Raw genomic sequence first — 23,935 nt, forward strand, 5'->3', positions numbered from 1 at the left:
CCTTTTCTTCTTTACCAACATACCCAACCACCTCAGACCAAAGTTCTGCTACCCCTCAAAGAAGACCAGAAAAGCATATTCACAGCTCTGCCAACTGGAAGGAAAATGTACTGCAGACAAGTCATAAACTGCATCGTGTCAAATGGGCTTGAGGAGAGCCAAGTGGTGCCAGGAATTGGGGAAGGAGCCTGCAAAAATGCCTTGCGTGACCCACGTGCAGAAAGAACTTAGCCTAGAGGGATAGAGGAGATTGTGAAATCCTGTCTATTAGGGAAGGAATGGTTTGTACCTGGGAGGGCCAGATGAACTGTTTAGTTCTTGTAATGTTTCAGAAACCAGATCCCAGGAATGAGGGAACTTTATCTGAAGCATGTTGGATATGTGCATTCCTTGGAGAGTCAGAGGGCAAAGTGTGGCTTGGACAACCCAATGATGGGACAGGCTAGAGTGAACCCTCCACATTTGCTCCAATCTCTTCAACCTATGCCTAGCTTTTGGTGCTTAACAGGGAAATTATGTTATTGTGACATGACGTTTCTATGGACATGCTGAATCTCATGGTATTTGTGAACTCCATGTGGGCCCAATGCAGGTGGCCATGCTCTGGGGAGTAGCTTACAGGAAATCAAATATGGAAGCAGGAGAGAGGCAGACACATGGATGAAAAGGGGATGCTATTGCTATTAATAATGCCTTGTGCCACTCCATATGCCTCATACTAGGATTGCCAATTTTGGTTGGACGTGTCCCTGGAGGTTTCATCACATGACATAATCTTTAATTAAATATTAATCTTTAATTCATGGAGACTCCAGGACAATCCTGGAGGGTTGGCAACCATACTTACTATCTCAAAATGAGTTCTTTAGGGGAAGGTGCTAGTTCAGTTTAATTTAAACCTCTTCCAAGTTTACTTAAACTAAACTGACCTTTACAATAAGAGTTTTCAAATAGGGGTTTTCACCAGTTTAAGTATATTGGTTCAAATTCATAACTTTGGTTGTAGTTGTGCAACTTTCCTGTGTAGACAAGGCCTCAGACTAGGCTTATACTATCATGGAGACCAATTTGCTACAGTGTGTAAACATTTTGTTGTACTAAACCTGACCCATGAGTAATGTGATAGTGTTGCTGTTCTTCACAAGCTTGTATCCCTTCCTTCCACCTCACTCCCATCCTTCCTCCCCATCAAAAAATTGGTGAGTTCCACGCAGTGCTGACAGGCAATGTAAGCAATGCAGTGTCTACACAGACACTTTGTTGCCCTAACTACATTGACCTAAGCACTATGCCTCTCATGGAGGTGGAGTTATTAGGTCGGTGTAGTGGGGGACTTACATCAGCAGCAGCAACCCTGTAGTGTAGACACTTACAGAGTTAGGTCGATGTAACCTTATGTCGACCTAACTCTATAGCAGGGGTCGGCAACCTTTCAGAAGTGCTGTGCCGAGTCTTCATTTATTCACTCTAATTTAAGGTTTTGCATGCCAATAATATATTTAAACATTTTTAGAAGGTCTCTTTCTATAAGTCTATAATATAGAACTAAACTATTGTTGTATGTAAAGTAAATAAGGTTTTTAAAATGTTTAAGAAGCTTCATTTAAAATTAAATTAAAATGCAGAGCCCCCCGACCAGTGGCCAGGACCCGGGCAGTGTGAGTGCCACTGAAAATCAGCTCGCGTCCCGCCTTTGGCACATGTGCCATAGGTTGCCTACCCCTGCTCTATATTGTAGACTAGGGCTAATACTGCATTCTGCCCATGACTAGCTCTTCTGATAACAATCAATTGGTTGAAATGATTTCACAATGCTTAACTGGTGATAATTAGGTCTCAGCATTAACCCCCCTGTGAGCTGACTGCAGGGCTCAGGGTAGAGAAGAAGTTTTTATTTCTGTTAGTGTTATTGTTTCAGTTTGTTTTCAAGCTCCATAAAACGACAGTGCTTTTGTTTACATGCTGCAGGCCATCTCTATAACCAGAGGAGACAGGTTTCAGAGTAGACAGTCATTTTATTTTTAAATATGAAAGCATAGAATCTAGAGAAAATGTGTTTAGTTGAATCTGAAGGAAGACCCTAAAACCTAATCTCCTGATCTCTGCTGCCATGATTTTTTACCTCCCAGGCTATTTAATTATTGACAGGCAATTCAATTACACTCATCACCTTAGTGTCTGAGTGCCCTCCAAAATGATAGATGTATCACTGATGGAACTCTCCTTTCTTACCCCTTGAAGATTGAACCTATCAAGGACTGAGTGCTTAGAGGCTGATTCCTTCTGGTTTGGGTGTCTAACATTTCTCCAGACAAGCCTGTTACAATTTTAAACAGGTGATTCTTGTGATAAGCCTATAGCACTCACACTATGAAGTCAGTTATGATTGTCAAATGCAAGAGCTCCAAGGGACAGAAGAGTGAATGTTTGTTGTTTTTGATTATGAGCTAAGATCACTACAGAGGAGACTGTATGTGGTATTGGTGCTGCTCACAATGGGCAGTTGTCCATGTCATAAAACCATCATGTGTTTAGTTAAAGGAGAGCTTTGTTCAGGAAAGAAGAATCCGCAGGGAATAATTACCTCTTAGCTGGAGAGAAGTGGCTCTTCCAGGGCGGGAACAAGGTTTCAATCACCTCTTAAGCACAAAGAAAGAGGTTATTGCAAACCTGAGTTGAGCGTCACTAACAATACAAAGCTGACAAGGAAAGCAGGCCTTGCAGTTTCTTACACCTGTCTCTTCTATTATAAATAAATGCTTTAGTTTCCCTCACTGTAGCTGTAGGTACCCAATTATAGATATGGAAATGAGAGGGGGAAGCCCTAAAATAGTGCAAAAGGCCAGATGATGGTGGAAAGACACTGCAAAAAGGAAAGGAGTATCTTAAAGACAAGATATTTAACCAGAAGGAAAAAAATAATCGGAGATCATTATTCTGGTTATTTGTGTAATGAAGTTATGAAATGCTCTCTCCTGCAGCTCATAAAATTTTGATCCATGTACTGGCTGATTATTTTGTTTCTCGTTAAACAAAGTAACATGCAAACAGTGCTGTGTTCTGGAGAGATGATAATCTCTACCCCCAAAAATCCCTTCATTATTCAACAAGAAAATTCACTTTACAAAGCCCATTCAACCATCAGTAGCTTTCAATGTGAAGTTTGTGCTTATCAGTAAATTTACAGTAGGATTCACTGTAACTGGAAAATTGTGGGTCAGGGCATATCCCAGGGGAGTAAAGGTAAGGGAAGCACTTATTTGGATTGTGAATTCAGTTTGACCTTTATTGTCTCCTATTTCTCAATTCAAATATAGGACTAGATTGCACAGTGTTTGTTTTAACAGAAGTCCCACTAACTTCAATTAAAGTTTTGCCTGCTTAAGAACTGTAGGATTAGGCCAACAATAATTAGAGGAGAACCAACAAATCTAAAAAAAAATGAGCAGTTTTTACATAAATGTAAACGATTGTAAGGAATTAAAAAAAAAACTTCACAAGAAAGGCTAGTCAAGTAAATAGGCTGGCAAATGAAGAAAGCACATTCAATTCTAAGTCATTTTTACCCAATTTGATTCTTCCTCGGAGAACTGATAAATTTTTTGAAGAGGAAATGTATAAAAAAGATTTCATCAGGTGCATAGTTTGAACAATCAAACTGACTCAGTGCTTCCAATGAACAATGGGATTATCTGCCTTTCAATCCAGATAAAACACTTCCCTCCCAGTGCTGGGTTACTTCTGATTTTTTGTGTAGTAATAATACTTTGCATTTATATAGCTGTTTATCTGTTGGATCACAAAGCACATTATAAAGGTGGTCATTGTTATTTCCATTTCCAGTAAATGAGGCTTTGTCTGCAATGGAGATTTCAGCTATTGGTAGTCAGCCATCAGTGTAGTTGTACCAATACAAACCCATGATGTATGTGTGCAAACCCACTATAATGCCACGATTCACACAGGTTCAGTGTATCCCAGTTTCAAGCAAGGGCAAACTACACTTGTGCAAATCATAGTTTATAGTGGTTTTGCCTGTCTATGCCAAGGGTTTACAGCTATACTGGAGGCAGAAGTTCCCTGCATATACAATGCCTGAGACTCAGAGAGGTTAAATGATTTGCCCACAGTAGGTCAGTGGCAGAGGTGGGAATAGAATCCAGGTCTCCTGACTTCCACCCCATTGGACCACAGATGCCCCAATTATTGAAAGGCAATCTGAAATCACTGTCAAATTACCTTCCAAATAAGCAAGAAGGGAGAAAAATAGTTCTGCTATAAAACAGGCATGTTTCTTACATGGAAAAATAATACCTATTGTTTTACAACAATTTGAAAATTATTTTAACAGATACACCAATATACATAGTACAGTGTGAGGAAAACAATGCACACAAATCATTGGGGTGCAGATGCACACCAGTTTGGTCTTCTGGATGCATAGATACATATAGTTAAGGTTTGAGGATCTCTATCTAGTATTGATGCATGTTTTAACAGCAAGTTTAGTACCGAAGTCTTTGCTTGACACTGTTAGATCAATTTTACTCCATTTTGTCTTATTTTTTGCTCAGCCTCTCTTGAAAAGATTATGCAATAGAAAATTGTAAGGTGGCTTGTGGATCTGAAAGGAAAAATCTCTGGTGAATTACCATTGTGTGCCTTGTGTTTTTACAGTAACAAACGGCTTGTGGCCTTAGTACCAAATGAGACACCATTCAATACCAGACGAGCCTACACAAGTGAAGATGAAGCCTGGAAATCGTACCTGGAAAATCCCCTAACAGCAGCTACCAAGGCTATGATGAGCATAAATGGAGATGAGGACAGTGCTGCTGCTCTCGGCCTATTGTATGATTACTATAAAGTAGGTAACTTGATTGATATATCTTCCAGCCCTGATAAATTTAGCAGGGGTCTGTTTTTAAGGCATATCAAGAGAGAAAATTATGCTGCAGAACAATTTCCAAATAAGTTTCTTCCCACTGGACACTAGCGTTAAACTCCCTCTCCATTTCAAGAAGACAACTTAAAAGGCCTTTTGATGTAGCTACCACTGGGGATTAAAGCTACAATCACAAACCTTAAAAGAACCCAGGACCCACTATTTTGTTCAGCACAGTATTCTTGCTTTTCTTCATTTCTAAAAGCCTCTGATAGAATTAATTACGTTTTCTTTAAGTTTCTATAATTAAGTTTTCTTTTGGTTTATAAGCCTGGAGTATTCTTTAAAAAGCAGAGACCTTGCTCATCTGGAGGTTTTTCTATGGTATCAGGACTCATTTTGCTTAAATTGAAACTTTTTATTTTTGCCCACTCTTTAACTAGGCTTTCTCTCTTAATGGCAGTTCCATTTGTTATTGTTGTTGTTATTTATTTGTATTAAAGTAGTGCCTAGAGGCCCCTCTGGGCTCAGACCCCATTGTGCTAGGTGCTGTACAGACACAGAATAAGAATCAGTCCCTGCCCCAAGGAGCTTACAATCTAAATAGACTATGAGAGAGACAAAGGGTAGAAGAAAGGAAGTAGTATTACCCTGTTTACAGATAGGGAACTGAGGCACAGAAAGATTAAGGGATTTAATCAAACTCACATAGGAAGCCTGTGACAAAGTCATGATTTGAAAACTGAGTCCCAGCCCAGTAGCTTAACCATGAAATCATCTTTGTTCTCGTATCTCTGATAATGTCTAAGTATGGCTGCTGCTAAGACTCTGGCCCTGATTACTGGCTACGACTGAAGTCAAAGCAAAACCATGGAATGCTTCTTACCAACTTTGCCATGCAGTACCTGTGTGAGAAATACCATTTTAACCCCTGCAGCAATGGTCCCCCGCTCTAAAGCATGAAACTCAATGCTGATTCCCGTTTGTGTAATCTGAAGTTCTTGTTGTTTCACTTAAATTGTCTTGGTCCCAATGTCTCTGATGTGTTGGATGACATTTTTTTACATTACTTTTACAATGAATGTGCATTTTCACATTCAAGCTGTGTTTCAATGTGGTTTCTTTTTCATGTTTGGTTTTTAACGAATCAAACAATATTCACCTCAACAATTTAAAATCTCTTGCAGGTATAAAAAAAATTATCTAAATTGATCAGAGGGGTAGCTGTGTTAGTCTGTATCCACAAAAACAACGAGGAGTCCAGTGGCACCTTAAAGACTAACAGATTTATTTGGGCATAAGCTTTCGTGCGTAAAAAAACACTTCTTCAGATGCATGGAGTGAAAATTACAGATACAGTGGCACATGAAGAGAAGGGAGTTATCTTACAAGTGGAGAACCAGTGTTGACAAGGCCAATTCAGTCAGGGTGGATGTGGTCCACTCCCAATAATTGGTGTGGAGGTGTCAGTACAAAGAAAGGGAAAATTGCTTTTGTAGGGAGCCAGCCACTCCCAGTCCCTATTCAAGCCCAAATTAATGGTGTTAAGTTTGCAAATGAATTGTAGCTCTGCAGTTTCTCTTTGAAGTCTGTTTTTGAAGTTTTTATATTGAATGTCCAGGGAGATTGAAGTGTTCTCCTACTGGCTTGTGTATGTTACCATTCCCAATGTCTGATTTGTGTCCATTTATTCTTTTACTTAGAGACTGTCCAGTTTGGCCAATTACATGGCAGAGGGGCATTGCTGGCACATGATGGCATATATCACATTAGTAGATGTGCAGGTGAATGAGCCTCTGATGGTGTGGCTGATGTGGTTGGGTCCTATGATGGTGTCGCTAGAGTAGATATGGGGACAGAGTGGGCAACGGGGTTTGTTATAGGGATTGGTCCTGGGTTAGTGTTTCTGTGGTGTGGTATGTAGTTGCTGGTGTGTATTTGCTTCAGGTTGGGGCGGGGGAGGGCATCTGTAAGCAAGGACTGGCCTGCCTCCCAAGGTCTGTGAGAGTGAGTTTTCCAGGATAGGTTGTAGATCACTGATGATGTGCTGGAGAGGTTTTAGCTGGAGGCTGTACATGATGGCCAGTGGTGTTCTGTTATTTTCCTTGTCGGGCATGTTCTGTAGTAGGTGACTTCTGCAAGTAGGAAGAGAATCAGAACCTGACTATATTAACCTGAAGTTGCAAATACAAAGTGTTATACTTGCCTGACCAATGCCTGATGCTTTTCTCAGGTTCCCAGAGATAAAAGGCTGTTGTCTGTTAACAAAGTGAGTGACAGTCAAGAAGACCAAGATAAAAGGTATAGTATCATTTAAAATAATATATTAATACACTGCAGCTAAAAGAAACTTTGATCAGATGTGAATCAAAAGAACTGTTATGGCTTCTGACTTCCTTCTACAAGATAAAAGAACAAAATCTAATGTGGGAAGCAACCATTACATATCTCTACATATTAAAAAAATTAAATGGGATTTTTTAAAAATGTGATTTGCAAAGTAATAAAGAATCCCAGTGAAGTTGTCATGTTATTTGAAAAAGTAAACCAGAAAAAAATATTGACATTAGAAATACTGCTTTTTTTTTTTTTTTTGGTAACAAAAGCTAAGTAGTTTGGCTTCAGTAAACTGATTTAGATAGTTATACTTAGCCTAATCTCATCTCTGTCAGGGAGCAAATAACTTTACATAACACCTTCTTCATTAAAACTACCTTCTATAAAACATTTTCTTCCCCTCACACCTGTCAGATCATAGCTTTTGCTGTGTCTGGAGTCAAAGTTGCTAAAGGGTCCTGTGTGGTAGGTTAAGAAAAAAACAACTGACTTTATTGAGACTCATGAGCAGGAGAGAGTGAGGCTATGTCTTCACTGCAAAAAATAGATATGTTTGTACATTGCGTTAGCTATCTCAATGTAAAATCCTAGTGGAGAGAAGGCACAGGTAACTTGCCCCAAAGTGGGGTTTGGCTCAGCTAGTTACATTGAGGTAAAAACTAACAGTGCCTTGTCTCCACTATGATTTACATAAAACCAGCTATCTTGGTGCACAAAAAGCTACCTTTTTACAATGAAGACATAACCTGAAACTTCTCCAGTCAGCATCTGGAGAGAGAGTTCCACTTCCATCTGGCTCCAGAGAAATTCCACAGCAGGATTGGCAAAACATCCATCCAACGGAAAGCCAAGATGGCAGCCATTTTCTCATCAGTGCAAAACATCCATCCAACGGAAAACCAAGATGGGAGCCATTTTCTCATCAGCGCAACTCTCATTAGTTATTGAAAATGAGAACAAAACACTTAGCAGCTGTTGAAAGCTGAAAGCTTTATGAATTAACCATTTCATGTGTGTGACGACTGCGCATGACGTGGGTTTTCAAGGGCACCTTCAGTTAGAGATAGGGTGGTGCTGCGGAAAGCTACAGTGTACCCGCAACAATTACTGTCCTGCTCTGTTATGGGATTCCTGGAAGTACATCTTCAGGAATTATATCAGTAAACATGGTCACCACCCCGTGGCTGTCTGAAAGGGCAGATAGCAAAATATTAATCTCATTATTGACAATTCACTCTCTCCATACCACACGAAAATTGTTCTACTGTCAGTTATATATATTATTTCATGTAAAACCCTTGATGTTTATTTTGGCCAATAGGCTTTTGTATTGATCTATTAACTATGTATCCAAGTAGTAGTCTAAGGAGAATGAAATATAGGTCACATAGGATTTGTCATATTAGATCAGACCATTCGATCACTGGTCCTGCATTCTAATTCCTGCAGTGGCCAATACCTGATGTTTCAGAGGAAGATAACCTCTCCTGGTCCTCAATACATGAAGAAAGTTTTGCACTGAGGGTGTATTTTCTTCCTGACTTCTGTAGCAATCAGCTTACTCCCTAAATGAGGAAATTTGATGCCAGTTTCTATTAGGACAATTCACAGGTTTTTGTTTGTTTCACAGAAATTGTCTTGGTACTAATGAAGCTCAGAGTAATTTGAGTGGAGGAGAGAACAGAGTTCAAGTCCTGAAGACAGTACCAGTTAATCTCTCCTTAAACCAAGAACATCTGGAGTCTTCCAAAAGGGAGTACAGCACAAATGTATCTGGGAGCCCAACGCCAATCTCAGTGACTGGAGTTACTGTGGTAAAGGCAGAAGAGTTCACACCAGTTTTTATGGCCCCGCAAGTGCATTATGTTAGGGGTGAAAATGAGGAGCACCGGGGGGTTATCTTTGAACAGACTCAGTATGAAGTGCCCAACATTGCCCCCCATACAAACTATCTCAAAGATGACCAGCGTAGTACTCCTGATAGTACTTACAGTGACACTTTCAAAGATGGGGGAACAGAAGTAAGTTTTTCATTTATGAACTAGTATCTTGGAACTCATTAAAAAGAATCATACAGTGTGACTCTGTGTTGTACAGCACCGAGCACAGTGGGGGCTTGGTCCTTGACTGGTGTTCATAGTTACTACTACAATAATAATAATAAATAATAATTAATAAATAACACAAGCAGCATATTTTAGCTCTCTCCACAACAGAGGAGCAGGTGAATGTCCGTGACCATCTTTAGTAAATTCAGCTGCTCCTCACAGTGCTTTTCTTTGCCTTCTGACAGCATAAGAGAACACCATCGTCCTAGAGGATAGTTTGGCTTCTTACCTATTGGAAACAATGAGAGGTGATGGGTATTTTAATAGAGGGCATCTTGTGGCCTCAGTCCCATTGAGAATAAAGGGGGTAGGGATGGCTTATTTTGAAAGAGGGCAAGCAGGCTGTAGCTTCAGTTCTATTCAGAACAATAGGAGATGGCAGCCATTTTGAAAGTGGATAATTGTTCATGAGCATCTCTTAAGGGGAAGAGTTTATGCACCAATCTCTGTTGAGGGATAAATTTTTTAGTTGTGAAAAGTAATGGCAAAAAAATTACCATTAATCCTAAATAGTTCATTTCAAAAGCTATCTATTGCACCAGATTTGCTCATCAAAAATAGCAAGAGGGGGAAATGGGTGGCATTAGGAGGGTGCAAGGGAATGTAGAGGTCAAAAGGTAGGGGGAAGGTGGGATATGTGGGTGGGTGTTTGTACAGAGGAATGTTGAGGACAGGAGGGAGGGAAGAACTGCTGTGTGCTCTGGCTGCTATGCAATGCAAAGCAACTGTAAATTCAGTGTAACTGGCCAGTATTCTCTGGTTGCTTTGTGCTGCTCTAGAGTGCCTGACCCTAGAGGTTAAAATTTAAAAAATAATTTAAGGTTGATACTACATATCTTCAAATCACATAGTAACATTCTCTTTTGGTTTCCTGATTCCTGTTAATGTATGAAATTATTAATAATTAAAAAAAAACAAGGAAGCTCCCAGTCAAAAACTACATTAAGATGGAGTTAAGGTTGAGAGTATGTATGACTCATTTAGGAAAAAAAGATTACAGGGATGTAATTATCTCCAAAACAAGTATTCAAACCCAGGAAATGCAGAATTAAACTTAAACTTAAAAGAAATACAAATATGTTAAGGTATGGAAATGCACCTATACAACCTGAATTCTCTCTGTGGTGACATAATGAGGAAATCTATTGTGCCTTTAAAAATCAGTTTAAACTAAACTGGGAGCACAAGCACTATTATGAATTAATTATAATTATATGGCTTCAACCCTTATGCTAGGAGACTGGTAAATACCCTATTGTAGGAGCTGGGGAGTAGTGTGCACATAGGCTTTCCCCAGGGTAGTTCATGGCACTGATCCTATCATGCCAGTAAATGCTGTTGGAGATGCAACTGAACTCTCACAGAACAGTGAATCCATCCTACAAAGTGCTGTCAAATGGACAAAATTAACAAACTGGAAAAAAAGAGCAAATACATATATTTGCTAATACCTCAGTGACATCAGTAATATTTTATCACATTTTTTTTAAAATATATGTTGTCATTTATATTACCAATTTAAAATTAGGTATTACGCACTGTCTACTGTAACTTACAAACATGGCTCAAGCCTACCAACCTTCCTGCACATAAGCAACTTCACACATGTAAATATTCTCTGTGCATTCAATAAGATTACTCATCTGAGTTATGACTCTTGTTTTTGAAAATGTGTGCAGGATGGGCCCAGTCCAGCTCTCTTATTCATGTGATCAATCTCTTTTAAATCAATGTGAATATTCATGTGAGTAAGAGCTATGTGTGTGAATGAGTTTGCAGGGCTTTAGCCCGATTGTCTCAAGTGTGAAGTGTAAGTTTGCAAAAAGTAATTTTTCCACCAACAAGATTGCCTCCCCATATTTCATTGCCCTATACACATACATTTGTTATAAAAGTGCAAGTGCAGATACCTTTTAGAAAAGTCATCTTGATGTATATTCTTTTAATCAGCCAAGGCAGAATGCAAGAGAATTATGTATAACATTCCATGTAAATTACAGTACTATGATCATGATTTTTTCATAATATTATAAAAGTGGTAATTTCTTCTATCTGATTGTTGCCTGATTTTAATATGGATTTAAATAACTGATCAGATTTTAAATTGTGTCTCAGATTAATTTAATAAAATAGTTTAATTACATACTAATTAATATAAACTAGTTGTATTGATCTAACAAAAACAAGGATTAATATTTTAAAGTTGCTTATCCTCCGGAGACATTCTTGGCATCACTACACCAAGCCATACATGAAAATATCACATAAAATGATATAAAAATAAGACCAGTCAACTGCAAATCTACAACCACTGCTGTGCCATGGTAAAAACACTCTGTAATAAACTGGCATCTCTTAAACAGGTTTCAAGTCTTTTTATTACAGAGGATTTTTATCATGGCACATCAATATGTAATTAACCTTGAGTGGTGACAAAATAGTAATAGTAATAATTAATAATCCATGAGATATTACCTAATGATCCATTAGAAACAGTGTATTATGGCCACAAAAGGTAAACTAAAAAGAAGAAAAAGCAAGGATTTCACAGAATATAATTTTCCTCTGCTCTATAATGTAGTGTATAGTTCTTTATTCAATCTATGCAGTGGACATCATTTTCATAATTCAGCCTCTTGATGCAATATATTTCACATTTTTCATCTATACCTTTTTATAACTCTGTTTTCATTTTGTCAAATGAATCTATTATTCTAACATGATCCTGTATTACATGCAGAATACTTCCTTAGCCTGTGTCCCCATTCCCATCCAAATGAGATGATACAATAATATGAATTTTTATGAGCCTCAGTGCGTGGGTTGTGGAGAACAATTAGAAATAGATTCACATAAACCCTCTTTAGAAACATAGACACCGTAAAAGCTTTCATTTAATTTGCAGCTTAGGACATGCTTGCAATTGTGAGTGATGCGTGTTATTACAGGTTTCTTTTAAACATGTGATAATGTAAGGGCAAGCAGAACACAAAAATACCTGCCACTTTCCTGATATGGTTATAATGAGCTAGTTAGACTGACAAAATCCAAACACTCAGTGCAAATAATTTCTCTGTGTCAACTCTAGAAGTGAAACCACATAGGGACTACTCAGGCTAATAGGTATTTTGAGTCTTAACTACCTGATAGTTTATTATAAGGGTTCCCTAACTAGAAAAGTTTTAATATGATCTTGTCCGTAATTTTAATTTTCTTTGTATCCAATAATTCATCATCTGGTTTTTTGTTTGTTTGTTTGTTTTTTATAACTTTCAGAAGTACCGCAGTGCGTCAGTAGGGGCTGAGGAATACATTTACGAACAAACAGCAAGGTAGGTTACTGAAAGACAATGGGGAATAAATGGAGCTGATTGGCCTCATCTTAAAATATAGTATGGAGAACCCCACTTTGCCACCACTAGGGGTGTACTGTACTCCCCAAGCCTGGGAGCGCAGCTACTGCTGCTTCCCTCCATTGCTCTGCACGTTGGCTTTAAAATCTGACTAGTGTGTGTGTGTCTTCACTGACGGCACGTCTACACTTACCGTGAATCAACGCTGCGGCGATCAATCTACCGGGGGTCGATTTAGTGGGTCTAGTGAAGACCTGCAAAATCAACTGCTGATCGCTCTCCCGTTGACTCCGGTATTCCATTGGAACAAGAAGCATAAGGTAAGTCAACAGGGGAGTTTTTCCCGTCGACCCAGCGCAGTGTAGACACTGCAATAAGTTGACCTAAGCTACGTCGACTCACGTAGCAGGAGTTGCATAACTTAGGTCGACATAACCCCGTAGTGTAGACCTGCCCTGAGTGTCAGGGCCTGATTCTCTTCCTACTTGCACCAGCTTAAATCAAAAATAACTTTGCTTAAGTCAATGGCACTGTACAAATGTAAAACTGGTGTGAGAGGAGAACCAGGCTCTCGGCACCCCAAGTACAGAGCACAAATTGCCAACCTGCTCCTGGAAAATCTTCACTGCCTTCCAGGACACACATGTCTGAGGTTGTTAAGTCAGTTTCCCAAATTTTATGAAATTCCCATTTTGTTTTGTAACAATTGGTTTTGGTGGAGATCTTTGTCACAATATATTGTGGTATGTTTCTGTGTATTTTGTATTATTTAATCTGTTGGGTGTCTGTCACCACCCAGCTAAGTACTGCACAATAAAACTAAAGTTTTGGAGACATAACCGGTCATCACTGTTAGCTACTAAACACAGCAAAATGCATGCATATAAATGGGCAAGAGCTAGATTAGTCATTGACTCATATTAGCTCTGATCCAGGAAAACACTTAAGCATGTACTTAACTTTAAGCGTGTGAATAGTTCAATTTATATCAGTGAGACTATTCATGTGCTTAAAGTTAGACATATGCTTAAGATTTTTCCTGGATTGGGGCCTCATGCCTGGGGCTTTTTTTCCATGGTGTAGCTTTCTTAAGGCCCAATCCCTTTCCTGATAAAGTCAATGGCAAAATCCACATTATCCTCAATGGGATCAGGACTGAGACCTTAGGCAGGAGTATATCTGCAGCATCAATGCAGCAAAGTTTCCATTTCCTGTGTTGGTTATTTTTGAAACCTAATCCAGGATGCATTGTCAGCATTTCTGTGAAGGTGAAAAACTTTAGCATAGGGCAACTTCAGATGATAATTTAAAATTCAGAAAGGAAATGCCTCCCCCCTGTGAATTATATAGCATTCTGCTAAGTGTTCCGTACCCTGTATGTACAGAAATGAATGCTTCAGATAAATAACATCAACATAATTTAGGGCTTGGTCCAAGACCCACTGAAGTAGATTGAAAGATTCCCATTGATTTCAAAGGGCTTTTAGATCAGACAGTTGATGAGATTCAAAACAGGTGTAGAAAGTTTTCTGAATAATAATTGCAGTTACATTTGCTAGGGTAAAAATGACAAGTGGTAGCAATGCTCATGCTTTAGAGCATAAACTGATTGCCAGTTGGAATCTGGAAGAAATTTCCACTACGGTATAGTACAGGTATTACACAATTGGCCAGGTGCAGTATGTCTGATATTTGGGTTTTTTTTAACACCTTCTGAAACATTCAGAGTAGGAAACTGTCATACACAGGAGAACAAACTAAGGCACATGGACTATTAGTCAGTTGTACTGTGGCACTTTCTGGGTCTGATTTTGATTCACACTAAACTCCATTTTAGATTCCTTTATACACTGACTGATGTTAAGGAGCCTTAATGTCAATGAGAATCTGGCCTTCTGTGTTTAAAATACCCTTCTAGCATAAACAAAATGTATACAGTACATCCAGTAGTCTTTTCAAAACAATGCAAAATTTAGCACAGAAACCCCAAACTTTTTTCTTTTTAACATTAAAACAGAATCGATTTTAGAGTAGAGTAACGTAATTAGGAACACCTTTAAAATTTAGCCTTCATTTCAAATTATAAAAATTACTACTAAACTATATTGAAACTAAACAGTTTCTGAACGCTCTTGCATCAGATGGAGGAAAGATGCAATGGAGGGGTTTTTCTCCATCTCTTTGGGTGGGATTTGAAAACAAATTCTTGTTATTACTGAATTTTAGTTGTTATTTTTTATTTGGTGGCTAAAAATAAGAAAAATATTGTTTTGGTCTTTGCCTTATTTCCTTTTCATATTGCCATAGGCAATGGTATGACATCAGAGTACATTTGGTTTAAACTGGAAATTCAAGGACACCTTAACCTTTTGATTTAGCATGTTCTTGCTTTTGGCCCTGATTCAGCAGTGCTTAAATGCTTTGTTAATTCAGACCTTTGAGAAGGTATTATTTTCTTCAACTTGTGGTAATATCCTATAAGTGACTCTTTCCATTATGGTGTCTGTAAAAGTATTTTGAAGGGAAATGTTTATTCAGCAAGTTTTACTATAGTGTGATGGGGATGAATATACTAAATTATCGTAATGCAGCGTGGTAGGATGCCAATAGACAATGTTCTGTGAAGAGTGTGTTTAGGGAAAGAGTCTATAGGACAGAGATTCTCAAACTTTTTCATAGTGTGCACCACAGATAAAGGTGCAGTTTCTCTTATGGAACATCTTCCCTTCCAAAATCCTAATTCCCATACGATAACATCACTAATATCTTGTCTTTTGTTTTTTCTAATTGTATTATTCATCAATTGCACTACCAGTGAAATCTAGGTATTCTGCACTGTCAGGTTTATTTCTAAAGATACCTGTAAAAATTAGATTCTAATTTAAAAAAATTAACCCCACTCTGCCGTTCCCCTTTCCCATTTCCTCGTACAGTAGTCAGGAGTCCTGTTCCTCCTGCACACCGTCTCAGCAGCTTCTGTGTTGCTCTCATTGGACTCTTCTTCCTGTGCCAGCTGCAGGTTCAGATGTTCATGGAGGCAGCTTAGCTCCCCTTACTAGCAGTGAACCAAGATCTATTCCCACCTGTCAGTCAGCACCCTTATCATTGGGGTGTATATAGAGTCCCATAGTTATGTACAGAGAAACTAAAGAGACAGTCCCTGCCCAAAGAGGCTTACAATCTAGCTAGTCCATTCTTAATGAATTCCAGATTTGATGGATTTAAAGGAAGATAATTTTAGTTATTGAATCACCTGTCTCTATTTTTACGTATTTTGACCTTTTCCCATCATTATTGCTATTTAGTTTCCTATTAGTTTTATGCCAATACCGTCTGTATGCATATGAAATGTATAAATAAATAAGGGAAAAAAGAAAAGGAAAAGTCATAGAGATTGTTTGATCTCTCTTTCTCTCTCTCTCACACAGCAGCACTTTTCAGTATACTCTAGAAGCTACCAAATCTCTGCGTCAAAAGCAAGGGGAAGGACCGATGACCTATTTGAACAAAGGACAGTTTTATGCCATTACTCTGAGCGAGACGGGTGACAACAAGTGTTTCCGACATCCCATCAGCAAAGTCAGGGTATGGCAGCCTTTGCTAGACAGAACAGAACTCTGCCGATATCTTCAGGGGGTTGCTCATGGTTTGTTTTATTTTTCTTGTGGGAACAGCAGAAACACTTGGCTACAACACCAACAGAAATATGGGGAAAAGTTATCAGCTATGGATACTTGCTGTATATTTTTTAGTCCTTTTTCAGTCCCATCTCATGAGCTGCCCAGTTGCATATATATCTGTCTAAGGCCATGATTCAGCAAGACACTTAAGCATGTGTTTAACTTTAAGCATGAGTACTCCCATTAACTTCAGTGGAACCATTCATGGGCCTGATTCAGCAAAGCACTTATTCCTCTACTTAACTTTAAGCACATGCTTAAGTTGCACTCACATCCAATGTTAAGCACCTGCTTGAGTCCTCATGGCCCAAACCTGTGAGATGCTGAGTGAGCTCTCCCATCTCCCACTCAAGCCATGGGAAGTTGAGGGCATTAGCAGCTTGCAGGATTGGGCCATTAATTTACTAATGATCTGTTTTAAAAATCAAAACAAGCGTGGTGTATGCATGTGAGCTGTTTTATATTCAAGAAGAACACAACCTTTATGGAGATTCCCACCTTGGAAATCAGACTTACGGCTTCATCGCAGTTCTCAGCTTCTGAAGCAGAGCTGTGACAATCAAACTGTGGTGAACACACTGGGCTCATCCGATAGTGTTTCAGATTAACTGGTGATCACCCGTTATACTTGAAATAAAAAAGGAGCCTCAAAGCTGCTGCCCTGAGAATGGCACTGTCCCCTGAAGCTCAAAGTGCAGTGAGTATGTGAATGAATGAATGAAGCAGATGAAATACTACTAGGTTGAGAACGCTGTGGCCACTGTAGTCCAATCTCATTCTCAACATGTTTTTCTTGCTGTGTGTCAGAGACACAGTGGGGGATTAAAGCAAGATGAAATAAATCTGTTTATTGAGGCTCTTAGATGATTAGATTTCTTAAAGGGGTTACCAGATTTATGACATAACCCCTTCTGAGACAGTTTGGGGACAACCCTCAAACCCTGCTAGAAGGGCGAAAATGTGAATATAATCCCAGAACAAATGCCTGATGCAAAGTCAATTGCAATTAGTGAGAGGCTATTCAGCGATGTCATTGCACTGGATCAGGTCCAAGGGAACACCATCAATTGTGCTTTTTATCTCACACATAGTTTTGGGAGACTTTACATATAGAGGCAGCAATTTTTTAAAACAGTTTGGTGATTCAAGGTGGGAGGTTATTTATGGGGAATTTGTGTGGAGATTGGGAAAAGCTTTTTCATCTGAGAACAAAAAGAACACATTGAAGGGGCTATTTTTTGTTTTCCATAATTTCAGGTTACCATGCAGCGTTTGTGACTGCAAAGAGAAATTTTTTAAATGTGCTCAAATAGGCAATTTTTTCCTGAGCTTTTATGACTCCAGTGTTAAGATGTAGAGTGAAGTTACAATTTGTTTTGGTTTGGTTTTTGGTATCACATAATTAGAGCAAAATGAATCCAGAACTTGAAATGAAAACTCAAACGAGGCTCAGTAAAAAACCCATATAGCATTGTGGTAAAAATAAAAATATATGCAAGACTTCTGACCATAGGATGGGTGCTGGGGACTAAGGCAATGGTCCCCAAACTGTGGGGCATGCCCCACCCTGGGGTGTGTGTGGAGGAACATTTGGGGCCAGAGAGGGAGAGCTACCCAGCCCCAATCCACCCCCAGCTCTACTCCGGCCCAGCCCCGGCCCCTGGCCGCAGCTCCTGCCTCGACCCCAGCCAGACCCACCCCCAGCTGCGCCCCAGCCACACACCCCTTGCCTCTGTTCATGCCCTCACCTCTCCCCCCAACCCCCGGGAGCCATGGCTCCGCTCTCAGCCCTGGCTCCTGGCGGGGGGCATGGACAGGGGTAAGAGGGGGTGCTACTCTGAAAAGTTTGGGGACCACTGGACTAAGAGAGATATAAAGTGGTATATCCACAAATGCAGACAAAGAACACTTTTTTTTTAAATGATTGCTGCTCATCACATATGAAAACACCTGTTTGAAAGTAGCTCAAACATTAAACATCACAGGCTGTAATTTGTCTGAATTGTTGACTGTTGCAGGCACTAAAATACTATGTTTTTCTCAGAGTGTATTTTCCGCTGTGTTAAATCAATTTGTGGCTATATTTTTTTTTAAATCAAACAAGAACATTCACAATGATATTTCCTGCTGCACTTCTGATTTTCCTGCAGTGCTGTCCCCAATCCTGCCAGCCCCCCTTAGTTGATTGCAGCATTATAGGAACTTTTTGTGTATGTTTCTTTTACCCAGAAGAGCTCCTATCATACAGAACATATCATTTCTACTTTTATATAATCTTCTAAAGGCCCAACGAGTCCAAATGATTTATTCCAAGTATCTCAGTCAGAATTAGAATCTGGGATGCTTTTGCTTTTGAGATCACCTCTTTTAGCACTATGAAACACAGCCCTCTTACATGTAAATACTCAGTCACATTTTATTCAAACTCCAGAAAAAGCATCATCATTGTCCCTGTTTTATTTTTAAATTACCTGTCTATTGCACTCAAATATTAAATGCATCACACATGTAGGGCAAGAATACAAAACACTGAATGGTATTCCCTTCAAGGATAGATTTTCTAGTTGCAATGGAGGCAGGTGGAAGTTTCTAGTACTTAGGCATCTCAGAATTAATTAAACGTGAGGTACTGCCAGTAATGTAGTCTCCACTCCCCTTTTCTGTAGAGTGTGGTCATGGTTGTATTCAGTGAAGATAAAAACCGAGAGGAACAGCTGAAGTATTGGAAATACTGGCATTCTCGGCAACACACAGCTAAACAGAGGGTCCTTGACATCGGTAAGTGAGTAGTTCTATGAATTTATATTCTCCTCCATACTCCATATTGAAATGTGGAGAAGCACAGTTTGTTATTATGTGAGGGAATAGAACATTCAAAGAGGGAAAAATCAACTCCGTAAAAGGTAGATGCAATTTATATGTGAACAGCATTGCAAATACTGTACAAAATTACCATAGGTGGTGGAACTTTTTAACACATGGACTACCTAGTGATTACAGGTAAAAGCTTTGTGGTACAACTGTTAGCAATTGCTGAGCCCCATTGAGGATTGGTCTGAGGGGAAGAGAACCAGTGAAAGATCTGTGCTGTCATGTGGGACTCAGAGAATATCATGCCCACAACTTCTCCATTGATGGGAAACCTATGCCTCATGCACTCCAACTCCTCTACATGGGGAAAACTCTTTTAGACAGAAAGGATGATAGTTTGGGAACTTTGCAAGCCTAAACTTGTGGAATGTCCCAAGCACTTTTTTGATTTGAATGTCTAAGCTGTCCCTCTGTTTCTAGATAGCTCTCTTTTAGGGCTTGTCTATGGGGAAAGTTATACTAGTATAAGATAAGGTTAAATTTAAACCACTCTAGTTATATGGGTATAACCTCCTGTGTGGACAGTCTTATTCCAGTATAAGAATGTCTTTTACTGATTTAATTTACGTTTTCTTGTAAGCTGTTTAAACTAAGCCACCAAAAAAAAAAAAAGCCACACTTATTCTGGAATAGGAATGCCCCCTTGAGGAGTTCCACCAGTATAACGACAGTGGTTTCACTATACCAGTATAATTATAATGATGTCACTGGTGAAATTTTCCCATGTAGACAAATGCCTAAGCTTAAGTATATGCTTAAGTGCTTTGTTGAAAAAGGATGAGGTTACTCATATGCTTAAAGTTAAGCATGTGCTTAAGTCCTATTGAAGTCACTGGGACTTGAGCACATGCTTAGGTGCTTTGCTGAATCAGAGCATCTGTGTATGCCTGTTCTGTTAATCTTTCATCTTTAATTAGAACACGAGGACTCATAATTAGCCTGTAAAGATTGCTTCTTAAAAGCTTTTTCCTATTTATTTCTTGACATTAATTTTGAAAATAAGTAGCTTTATCAATTATTTTTATAATATCTACACTGCAGTCAACAGCTGAATGTCCAATGTATTAAATAATAGTGATTGGTGGGCAGGGGTGTTGTTTTAGTCAGAAGAAATTCCAGAAATTGTCAGTAATCATCGAATAGTGTCCAAACTCATGGAATCATAGACTCATAGACTTTAAGGTCAGAAGGGACCATTATGATCTTCTAGTCTGACCTCCTGCACAACGCAGGCCATGGAATCTCACCCACCCACTCCTGTAACAACCCCCTGACCTATGTCTGAGCTATTGAAGTCCTCAACTTGTGGTTTAAAGACTTCAAGGTGCAGAGAATCCTCCAGCAAGTGACCCGTGCCCCACGCTGCAGAGGAAGGCGAAAACCCCCCAGGGCCTCTGCCAACCTGCCCTGGAGGAAAATTCCTTCTCGACCCCTAATATGGTGATCAGCTAAACCCTGAGCACATGGGCAAGACTCACCAACCAGACACCCAGGAAAGAATTCTCTGTACTAACTCAGATCCCACCCCATCTAACATCCCATCGCAGGCCTTTGGGCATATTTACCGCTAATAGTCAAAGATCAATTAATTGCCAAAATTAGGCTATCCCTTCATACCATCCCTTCCATAAACTTATCAAGCTTAGTCTTGAAGCCAGATATGTCTTTTGTCTCCACTGCTCCCCTTGCAAGGCTGTTCCAGAACTTCACTCCTCTGATGGTTAGAAACCTTCGTCTAATTTCAAGTGTAAACTTCCTGATGGCCAGTTTATATCCATTTGTTCTTGTGTCCACATTGGTACTGAGCTTAAATAATTCCTCTCCCTCCCTGGTATTTATCCCTCTGATATATTTATAGAAAGCAATCATATCTCCCCTCAGCCGCCTTTTGGTTAGGCTAAACAAGCCGAGCTCTTTGAGTCTCCTTTCATAAGACAGGTTTTCCATTCCTCGGATCATCCTAGTAGCCCTTCTCTGTACCCGTTCCAGTTTGAATTCATCCTTCTTAAACATGGGAGACCAGAACTGCACACAATATTCCAGATGAGGTCTCACCAGTGCCTTGTATAACAGTACTAATACCTCCTTATTTCTACTGGAAATACCTCGCCTGATGCATCCCAAGACCGCATTAGTTTTTTTCATGGCCATATCACATTGGCGGCTCATAGTCATCCTGTGATCAACCAATACTCCGAGGTCCTTCTCCTCCTCTGTTACTTCCAAGTGATGCGTCCCCAGTTTATAACAAAAATTCTTGTTATTAATCCCTAAATGCATGACCTTGCACTTTTCACTATTAAATTTCATCCTATTATTATAACTCCAGTTTACAAGGTCATCCAGATCTTCCTGTAGGATATCCCGGTCCCTCTCTGTATTGGCAATACCTCCCAGCTTCGTGTCATGTTTGGTCCTGGGAAAATAAGGCTTCTAATAATAGTACAGCTGAATGCTGTCTTTGAGACATTCACTGTTTGGTTTCAAGGAAATGAATCAATATTCCAGTTTATTTGCTGGCCTTGTTTTCTTGAGTGGTATTCTTACAAGGTTGGACTTACCCCCTAATTGTGCCTCCTCTCTGTATTTCTCAGATGTTTTCGTTCAGCAGCAGGTTAAGGCAAGCAACCATAGTATGACTAATGTGAAAAAATTCCATGTTTCTAATAAGCCTCTACTGATACTGTCCAAGGCAAGGTTCTTTATTTTAAAAAAAAAGAAGATTCATTGACCAAGGCATGATCTTTTACTCAACACTGTTATAGGCTCTTTCCAAAGCCTGCTTCTTTAAAGATAGTGAACTGGTGGACTCATACATTCACACAGGGCCCCATCAAAATCAAATAATGAGTCTCTGTGCAGACACAGCAGTCCATTTGCACTCTGTCTGTTGTAGGATTAGGGCCCAAGATGCTACAACGCAGGGCCGGTGCAACCATTTAGGTGACCTAGGTGGTCGCCTAGGGCGCTAGGATTTGGGGGGCGCCATTTTCTTTGGCAGCGACCGCAGCGGCCGGATCTTCGGCTGCCCCGGTCACCGCCGGCATTTAGGCGGAGGGAGCTGGGGCAGTGGAGTGCAGGGAGGGCTGCCTGCAGCAAGGGGGGGGGGCATGCTCGAGGAGGAGGCAGAGCAGGGGCACTGTTTAGGCGCTTAGGCGCCGCAAGCCTGGGAGGCGGGAGAAGTGAAGCAGCGACGGCGTGCTCGGGGAGGAGGCGGGGCAGGGGTGAGCTGGGGAGAGGGGTGGTGCCTCAGGGTGGGGGTGGGGAGCTGCCGCAGGGGGGGCGCCTCAGGGCGGAGAGGGGGAGCTGCCGTGGGGGGGGCACCTCAGGGCGGAGGGGGGGAGCTGCCACGGGAGGGGGGAGCGCCTCAGGGCGGGAGCTTGGGGGGCGGGGAGGGCGCAAGGTGGAAGTTTCGCCTAGGGCGCGAAACATCCTTCCACCGGCCCTGCTACAACGCCATGTCCATTCAGCACTTCATATATGATGCCCTAGAAAATGTGAAAAAGTGAAACGTACAGAAACTCCATTCCTAAATCTAAATTGATCTGCTACGAAGATGTCCATTACTATAAAACATTCCTGCTATTAGAAAGCAGTGCTGCAAAACAATATACATGTGCAACTATCCATTCTTGGTGTCTGCTCAGGAGCTCAGAGTCTGCATGAGTGACGGCCAATGAGCACGCAGCACACCCCATCACCCTTTGTTTTCTGCTTTTAACTGTTTGTCTCACCAAAAACTGGGAGTAAAGCTGTTTGAACCCTGATGAGTTATCTTGATAAGCACCTTTATTACTTATCCCACCACAGGCATTTACAAGATTCTCTGAGAGCCTGCAACTGCCCTCCCCATGTGCTTGGGAAGATCTCATCACTGGCAGAGCTTCCACCTTCCCCCCATGTGCAGTTTACATACCTGGTAATCTGCAGCAGATTCCAGCCTAAGGAGTTTGCTAGACGAAAGCAGGCAGAGTTTACCTTGTTTTGACTGCCTGAGGGAACCAAACAATTGAGTGCAGGGAGGGAGGGGGAGAAATGAGAAAAGCAGCACTTGGAGATAGTGGAGAAAATAGCACTGTTAAAAACAAAGGGGTAATCAAAGATCACCTGTACTGTACTGGGAGCAGTCCCTAGGCTCTCAGCCCAGACAGAGAACATCAGGTTTGCCTGTCCACTTTCCGACGTTGCCAGCCTCTACTGGGGCCAGGTCTACACCCCAGAATTAGGTCCACGTAAAGCAGTTTACGTTGACCTACTCTGTGTGGCCTGGTCTACACTACGACTTTAATTCGGATTTAGCTGCGTTAATCCGAATTAATCCTTAACCCGTCCACACAACGGAGCCAGTTACTTCGAATTAAAGGGCACTTAAAATCGATTTCTGTACTCCACCCCGACGAGCGGAGTAGCACCAAAATCGATTTTGTTAATTCGAATTAGGGGTAGTGTGGCCGCATACCACCGAATTAATGTGGTTAAAATTAATGGGGTAGTGTGGCCGCACACCACCGAATTAATGTGGTTAAAAACCGAATTAATGTGCTTAGTGTGGCCGCGCACAATCGAATTTATACAATCTGTTTCCCAAATTCGAATTATCTAAATTCGAATTAATCTCGTAGTGTAGACGTACCCAGTGAAAAGGCCACTAGTTAATCTGAACACAGCCAGTCTGCCCACTAAGCCAAACATCATTCTTTG

General features: G+C 40.4%; 1 protein-coding gene across 1 annotated transcript in view; it reads left to right on the forward strand.

The window, feature by feature from the left end:
* The window catches only part of GRHL2 (grainyhead like transcription factor 2), a 112,547-nt gene that overhangs the window by 26,125 nt on the left and 62,487 nt on the right, over window positions 1-23,935 (forward strand). The window contains exons 3-8 of the mRNA XM_026659869.1: window positions 4,678-4,867; window positions 7,119-7,186; window positions 8,853-9,243; window positions 12,607-12,662; window positions 16,112-16,268; window positions 19,030-19,141. Of these exons, the coding sequence (XP_026515654.1) occupies window positions 4,678-4,867; window positions 7,119-7,186; window positions 8,853-9,243; window positions 12,607-12,662; window positions 16,112-16,268; window positions 19,030-19,141 (974 nt within the window). The remainder of the gene's footprint in view (window positions 1-4,677; window positions 4,868-7,118; window positions 7,187-8,852; window positions 9,244-12,606; window positions 12,663-16,111; window positions 16,269-19,029; window positions 19,142-23,935) is intronic.

This window comes from Terrapene carolina, unplaced genomic scaffold (assembly GCF_002925995.2).
Source record: "Terrapene carolina triunguis isolate 2854851 unplaced genomic scaffold, T_m_triunguis-2.0 Scaffold58, whole genome shotgun sequence".
Lineage (NCBI taxonomy): Eukaryota > Metazoa > Chordata > Testudines > Emydidae > Terrapene > Terrapene triunguis.